General features: G+C 37.0%; 1 protein-coding gene across 5 annotated transcripts in view; it reads right to left on the minus strand.

Moving 5' to 3' along the window:
- The window catches only part of pi4kaa (phosphatidylinositol 4-kinase, catalytic, alpha a), a 222,391-nt gene that overhangs the window by 95,698 nt on the left and 118,900 nt on the right, over nucleotides 1–7,793 (minus strand). For all 5 annotated transcript variants that reach the window (XM_037979490.1, XM_037979489.1, XM_037979492.1 and 2 more), the window contains exons 31-34: nucleotides 3,901–4,057; nucleotides 3,664–3,791; nucleotides 2,007–2,165; nucleotides 1,773–1,924 (exon numbers count right to left, since the gene is read on the minus strand). In XM_037979490.1, coding sequence (XP_037835418.1) covers nucleotides 1,773–1,924; nucleotides 2,007–2,165; nucleotides 3,664–3,791; nucleotides 3,901–4,057 — 596 coding nt within the window. The remainder of the gene's footprint in view (nucleotides 1–1,772; nucleotides 1,925–2,006; nucleotides 2,166–3,663; nucleotides 3,792–3,900; nucleotides 4,058–7,793) is intronic.

The following is a 7,793-nucleotide window of genomic DNA, read 5'->3' on the forward strand; positions in this document are numbered from 1 at the left end:
GTTAGCTTAGAATGTTTGAACTTCAATATAGTGCAAGTTAAAAACCCTGTCCAAAACCTAGCAAAGCTTGAGTACTAGGGGGCATTAAAAGCACAACAACCATATATTTAAAAGCCTTCAATTTTCTCAAAAAACAGCAGTGTGCCTTATAATCTGGAGCACCTTATATATGTAAGAAGTAATGTTTTAGTACGACTTTGGTAAACTACACCAATATCGTCCATTTTGAATGGAGCGTGGGCGGTCCGTGTGAAGTTACAAAAATTAAGAGGTGCACGATGATGCACCTTATAGGCCGGTACACATTATATATGACAAAAGTTAAAAAATGGACCATTCATTGACAGTGTGTCTTATAATCCAGTGCACCCTATAATGCGGGAAATATGGTATTCTCTTTGATATTACTAGTTAGAGCACTAATGCGGGCTATTTATTGCAAAGAATTGTTTTTCATTTGTGTGTCCATGAATCAGATTTTCAGATTCTAAAAGGGTCTTTAAATTTTGTCACCAGGACATGCTGATTTTTGGTTTGTTTTAAAAGAGAACGAAAAGGGAAACTTACCTGTTAATTTTTGCATTACAACAGTTGAAAAATAAGGCCAGTATTCTAAAATTTTATTTGCCCTGATTTAATGAAGGCTCTCAAATTTTCAGTTGTGCTGCTGGTAATTTTTTTTTTATTTGTTAGATAAATGCTTTAAATTATACAAAGTCTTTTTCTTTGTGGGCCAAACAATGAGAGCTTATTAAAACATGAAGAGTTACAGTACTAGTCACAAAGTTTGAAGCTACACAAGTGTTCATGTTAGGATTCTGGAGTTTAAAGTTGCTGATTATATCTAGTCACTAAAAGTATTTTGGAGTGTGTTCTTATAAATAGGGACCCCAGTGTGTTCTGTCTAGTGATAATTACAGATGAAGCACCACATTTGTATGTTTCCAATATTTACAAATGCTCTGTCACAATATTCCTTCAGTTACACATGCTCATCCTGACCTGTTCAGCTGGAATGTTTCTATTTTTCACATGGAGTCTATGAAAATCTTTTTTACTCTAACAATACATTTGTCAAACCTCTACTCACACAAACACATAAAAATGTGGAAAGTAGCTTGCATACTGATGCCAATTTACATTAGAATGCAATGTTGCCACATACTTGACTTTTTTAGAAGGAGCCCATTTTACTAATACCAGCAGTATCTATTATTTAAAGTAATCCTTCTATTCTTTACAGGTGGAGAAACTAGCAGAGCATTCACTTTTCCACAGCCTGAGAACAATGCATCAAGTGCGATATACCCAGATTTACGCAAGTCTGTCAAGGCAGCCCCTGTCAATCCAACTGACTGACCATCCCTGTCTGACAAAGTAAGGACCGAGTTTGTCAGCGAGGGCCTTATTGGGTAGAATCAGATTTCAATATCCCGAAAAGAGAGGAGGAAGAGGTTGCCATCACCACCACTTCTACAGACAATTAGTGAATGGAGAGAAGGTCAAGAGAAGTTGGGAGGTGTATTTTAAGAAAAATAACACTTTAGATTGTCCTCATTTTTCTTCCAATTTTATGGTACAATCAGGCATCCATGAAACCATGTATGTTTTCCTTCCACTAGACAATTACGTGCTACTTTGTGTTGGTCTATAACATAATATCCTATAAATTACTTTGGTTGTAACATGACAAAATGTGGAAAGATTTTTCAAGGCACTGTATAAAGGTTTTATTGAGCTAACATTTGCTTCTCTCATAAGATATGTGGTACCTGAAACGGGGTCCAATGGCAGCTACGTGGCGGTTGAGGCTGCTCTTTGTCTCACCAACATCCAGAGACAGAGAACGTTGCAGCAAACTGCAGAAGATCTCCGCCTGATCTTCACTGGAATATTTCGCTATCTCAAACCTCTGAACTAGAAACTACAAAAATAAAGAATCTTTCACAAGAAGGGCAGAAAACTGACAGCAGTGACAACCTCCAGCACCATGACTTTTATCTGACCTCAATCCAGATGTGGTGAGGAGTAACATCTGGAGGGCAGGGGACAGGCTGACTCTCTTCTGATGCTGCCAGAGGGTCAGCCTCCACCTGAGCATCTGAGAACAAGCCCATCTTTAGCTCCACCGTCATCTGCCATGCTCCTGCCATCTCTCGCATAAACTGGACAACAGAAGCAGAAACACACTGTGTGTTTGTGATAAAAACACACAGGTAATACAAGGATACTGGAGCAGAATGCACCAATTTTATGTCTGAGTAGTTTTCGTCTGGTCATCAGAGTAACATTTTGTGTCTCACTTTAACCTAAAACCTCTCTCTGCATGGTGCAAAACAAAAAGAAATATTTTGATTTTGAGCTGGGTACAGATGAACACACTTTGTTTCAATAATGACCAGAGGATTGGTTTAGGTTTAAGAATGTGCCTCATCTCTCGTTTTTGAAAACAAACTTCTACAATTTCTCTTCTCACCCTGAGGCAAAAAAAGAGAAAAAGAGAAACTTTAAAGTGTGTTTTTAACTCTTGTGAAAGCCTTAAATAATTCCAGGACTTACAAATTTCTGATGTGCTAAAAGAAATGTTTGACCTTTTATTTTTTCCTTTGTGTTTATATATGCTTTCTTGTGGATTTTTTTTTTTTTTGACATTTTTTGTTTTTCAGAAGTGTTCCGACAACCATTATCCCACCACCTGTGAATTTGCTTGTTTCATTAATAAGATGGATGTGAAAAATGGACTGAAGCATTTCAATAAATTAGCTTTGTTTTTTATCACTTCAGACAATATTTATGTAAAGCATAAAATTTATAGGCCTCTACTGGCTGATAAAGACATCCGCTTAGGCTGGACAAGTTTATAATCCCAATGCACACACCATCTTTGTATCTTCCTTCTATACACCAGCAAGAAGATGTAGCTTGCTGGGCTTCCTGCTTTTGGAAACAAAAAGACAGCTCATTGGATTTTTTTTTAATCAAATGGTCATGTTCAAGTTTGTTGAACTGATCTCTTTAGCTCTACTAAGGACGCAGTAGTTGTTCTTTTCTATCCAAGGATCTGAACCAGTTACAAACTGGTCTGGTCTGAGTTGGTACAGCATTCATAACAGCCAAGGACTGGATGCTGACTGAATCTTTCCTGATAAGCAGCAGATGGGAAGTCTGCACCAGCTGTATTTGGAGGTTCTGCATTAAATCGGGTTTCTACCTGGGTAGGGCTAATCCTCCATGCTTACTAACCCAGACCCAGGACCACAAATTGCATTAAAGAGTGAAAATTTTTCCTTTTATCTTGGTCTCTTTAATAAAGAATTGTTAAGTCTCCCTTCTCTCATCCATTTTAATAGTTTAAACATATGGAATTGTGATTCATATTTAAACATCATTTTCCACATAAATGTATACATAATTGTATAAACATCAATTTATTTATTTACTCATTTTGTGATTTGTTTATATGTAGATAAATCCTTTTATACTAACGTGCATTTGCTCTTTAATTTCTCTCATATGATTTCAGGACCCTTCAACTACTTTGAAAATTCTAAAAGTGATAAGCCTAAACCCTGAGCTAACTCTAATTCTCAATAATATTATTGTTTGTATTTATGCTCCTTTGTTTACTTTTACAACACAAAGAGATAGTACACATCAGAGTACCGGCACTTCCACTCCTGCACAAGCTGCCAGCAGCCACTCCCAGCAGGCAATGGCTGTTTCCATGCCATGCTCTGTAAACATTTTGAGGGGCGACCAGCAGAGGTGGTGCAGCAGCTGAGGGTCACAGTCTACGCATGAAAAATGAACAGTGAGAAAACAAATCTTTAAAAATAAGGAGTTTGTATTAGCTTCACATGCCAATAGTACAGCAAAGACGAGCACATAAAAATACCTAACCTTTGCTGCTGATGAGCAATGCAACCAGTTTAAACATGGCCTCAGTGAAAGCCTCAGGCTGAGCAGAATCTAAAGCTTCTTCCATCTGTTTGATCATCAACCGGCTCAGATTAGATTGTCCCCGAACTGCCTGGGCAAAGTGGATCATACCTGCAACCTACAGATTAAAAAAGGGAGGAAAAATATGACAAGGATCAGTGCAACTGGAGATAAATATTGACCATAAAGCAGATCCACAAGCTTCAGCTGAATCACGCGCTCTGCTCACAGTTCAGCTCTAATAGGAATTTGTCTGTACATTTTTTTTTATAATTAAAAATTTTTTTAAGGAATAACAAGAAGGAGACATGTTTAGTCATTTTACATAGTATAGATACATATTTTAAAAATCCCTTTTTTATTGGCAGTATTAATCTAGGCAATTTCCAAATTCATGCAATTATTCATCATCTGACTGGCACCTAGTATTCCCTTTTTTTTAAGCAAACGCAAATACAATATAACTAGTTATAACAATAATACAGAGTAACTGAAGAACAGCAGGTGTTACTTAATTTTTATTTGTTGGTTTCAGATCTAGTGTGAAAAAAAGAGAAATTTTTTATAACACCTGATAGTCCCCCATTAATCCTAATTTTATCCGTGAGTTTGTTATATAGTTCCTGAATTATCTTCAAAACTTTTGTCTGAAAAATACTGTCGGGACCTATCCCAAATGTATTTTTGTATAAAAAGGACCAATCTACGGTATCAAATGCTTTTTGCGTATCTAAGCCTAATACAGCTGCTTGTTTGTCTTGCCTTTTAATATGGTTGATCACATGTAATGTTTGCCTAATATTGTCTTCCTTAATGAATCCCATCTGGTCTAGATTTATTATATCTGGGAGGATACATTCTAATCTTTTGGCTAATCTGCAAGTAAAAATCTTAGATTTAGTAAACTGACTGGACGATAATTTGAACAGTTTGACTTCACCCTCTTTTTGGATAACAGTAATTAGGGTGGGATCTGTCTCCCATTTAAAACCTAGATGAATGCTGTTGAAGGTGAACTGAAAACCTAAAAAAAATTGACATTTCATGAATGTTATTTAGACAAACACATCCACACAGCATTCCAGGGACCCATTTTTCTGACCTATAGCTTAAAAAACTTGTTTTTAGTACTTTACTCAATAATTTCCAAAGTGGGTGATTTGTGGGGCGGAGTTGTCATCCTGGGTTCATGACATGTGCTGTGCCCCGGTTGGTGCCTAAAACAGTGCTGGAGAATGAAGAATGCCGCTACTATCTGGATGTTTACTAGTGGAAATGAATGAAGAAGCCTTTTTTGAAAATGAAGAAATGCTGGAAGACTTTGGGGGACTAATGAATATATAATTATACCAGTATGAACCTGAACTGACAGCTGGATCTCCGTAATCAAATAAAAACTTCAGATTCGGATTCTAATGATCAATATGGGACTGTCATGGGCAACAACACAACGCACATAACGACTGAGTTGGGAACGTGGAACGGTGAGAACCGATCACCCCCAGATCATTGTCATGACATCAGTACACAACACTGCAAATCAACATAAAGACGGCAGGGGAGAGCTAACGTTGCTAAATTAAAGCTAACTGGATGCTAACTCATTAAAAACATGAGCACACTTCAGAGTAGTGTTTATGAACTCTCACACCACAGTACACTAATCAATAGCAGTTTCAGACTATGACATTGCCTGGATTGCCTATATTTTTTCATCGATAACAAACTGCTTTGAATCACAAACTGATCTCAGGCTGTCGGCCTGTCAGCAGCTCACATCTTTTAATGACAGCGTGCGTTCACATCATGTTTAAAGTAAAACTTTCTGTTTCTCGTCTCCTTCTCTGTGGCAAGGTCCTCCTTTCCATTTGCCTTTCTTTTAAAATTAAAAATAGTTGGCAAAAGTTCCTCTTATTTTGGTGTGAAGCAAGTCCACTGCATTAATGAGGGTCAGAGCTCATGGTGGCTTCTATTTGAAGTGGTCCGAACCCGTGTTCTGATAGTAATTCCCGCATCAGAGCTTATGGATCCAAATCTGACCAAGGTTTTTAACTTTCGGGAAGCCAAAAAATGAAACTAGCGGCATCTTCTGGGTGGTTCGAACAAATAATTCCAACTCACTGAGCCATGTTGTACCACATCCACTCATTGATGAATTCCACATTGCTCGTGAACCTTAGCAGCTTTGTGGACGTCACACATCAGGGGGTCACAAAAAAAGACAAAAACATGTGGTGAAGTGGTTTCTTTAATGTTGGGTATTTAGAAAAAAAGGGTGTATATTTTATAATAAGCATATTTTATGATTTTCTTTCAACTGATGTTGGCTGCAAAACACATTTCAGCTCAGCTTTAAAATAATAGGGTAAAATTCCTTTAAGTAGATCTTATATCATTCACATTAAACCCATCTGTTCCTGGTGATTTGTCAAGTTTGAACTTTTTTACTGTTTCTTCTAGTTCCTGGGCTGATATATTTTTTTGTCAGGGCTTCATTTTGTTCATTCGATACAGTAGGTATTTATTCAATAGGTCATTAGCTTCTACAACTCCTTGTTCTTTTAAAGAATATAGCCTTTGGTAGTACTTTTCAACGCACTCTCTTATTCCTTCATCTTTGTAGGTAACTTCTTTAGTTGTTGATTCTCTACTTTGTATGTACCTCTTTTCGCCTGTTGTTTTTTAGTCTGTAAGGTAAAAGTTTTGTTGACTTAGGACTTTCTTCTGTATATCAGTCTGTAGTTCTTGATTTATTTCATCTCTGGTTTGTTTTATTTTCTGTAGAGTTTCTGGATCTACTTTGTTTTTATTTTCTAGTTCAGCCAGTTTATGCTCCAGATTATCCAATTTTTCTTGTCTAGTTTTTTTTTTTTTAAGTAAGATTTTGTAACTATTTTGCCTCTAACAGGCAGTCTATAGTATTGAAGGAGAAACTTCGCCATTGTCATTGTCCTGCATATATGATTGAATCTCGTCCTAACTCTTCTTCAATTCTCCCCTTAAGTTTGGTTAAGTCTCCAGAGGAATGGGGTTTTTGTTTTATTAACATCTATTTTTATATAGAGTGGACAATGGTCCAAGAGATCAATCAAAACAATGTGAATTCTTTCACACAACCTACACTCCTATTGTAAATTAAAAAACAACCCATTCTTCAATAAGAGCGATGGACTGCTGAGTAAAATGTATTATCCCTCTTTCAGGGGTTTAGCTCTCGACAAAGGTCACCTTTCCCCATCTCTTTCACCCTTTTTAAAGTCTTTTTACCTATTTTGTTGTTAACTGTGAATTGTTTAGAGGTATCTTCAGCTGGATTCAGTCTTTTATTAAAGTCTCCACCACAAATTACTATACCTTGTGCTTTAGTTATCATCAAGTTTAAAATATGTTTATAAAACATGCACTGAGAGCCTGGGAGTTGATAACGGTAATTTCTAGACCCTCGAGTCTGCCAGTCACCATATTGTAGCTCCCTTCTTTATCCTTGTACTCAGAAATCTTCTCAAATGCCACTGTTTTAGAAATTAACGTTGCCACACCCCTTTTCCACACCCCTTCTGCATCCAATGAACAATTTAAAAGTGTTTTGAAGCCAAAATCAGTTGAAAGAAAATCGTAAATATGCTTATTGTAAAACTTAAAATATCCATCCATTTTCTTTACCCGCTTCTTCGTTCCGGGTTATGGGGAGCTAGTGCCTATCCCCAGCAGTTACTGTGCGCAAAGCGGGGGACACCCTGGACAGGTCGCAAGTCCATCGCAGGGCCACATATAGACAAACAAGCCAAACAACCATTCACACTCTCATTCACACCTAGGGACAATTATATATATATATATATATATATATATAT

The sequence above is a fragment of the Kryptolebias marmoratus genome, linkage group LG14, assembly GCF_001649575.2.
Source record: "Kryptolebias marmoratus isolate JLee-2015 linkage group LG14, ASM164957v2, whole genome shotgun sequence".
Classification (NCBI taxonomy): Eukaryota; Metazoa; Chordata; class Actinopteri; order Cyprinodontiformes; family Rivulidae; genus Kryptolebias; species Kryptolebias marmoratus.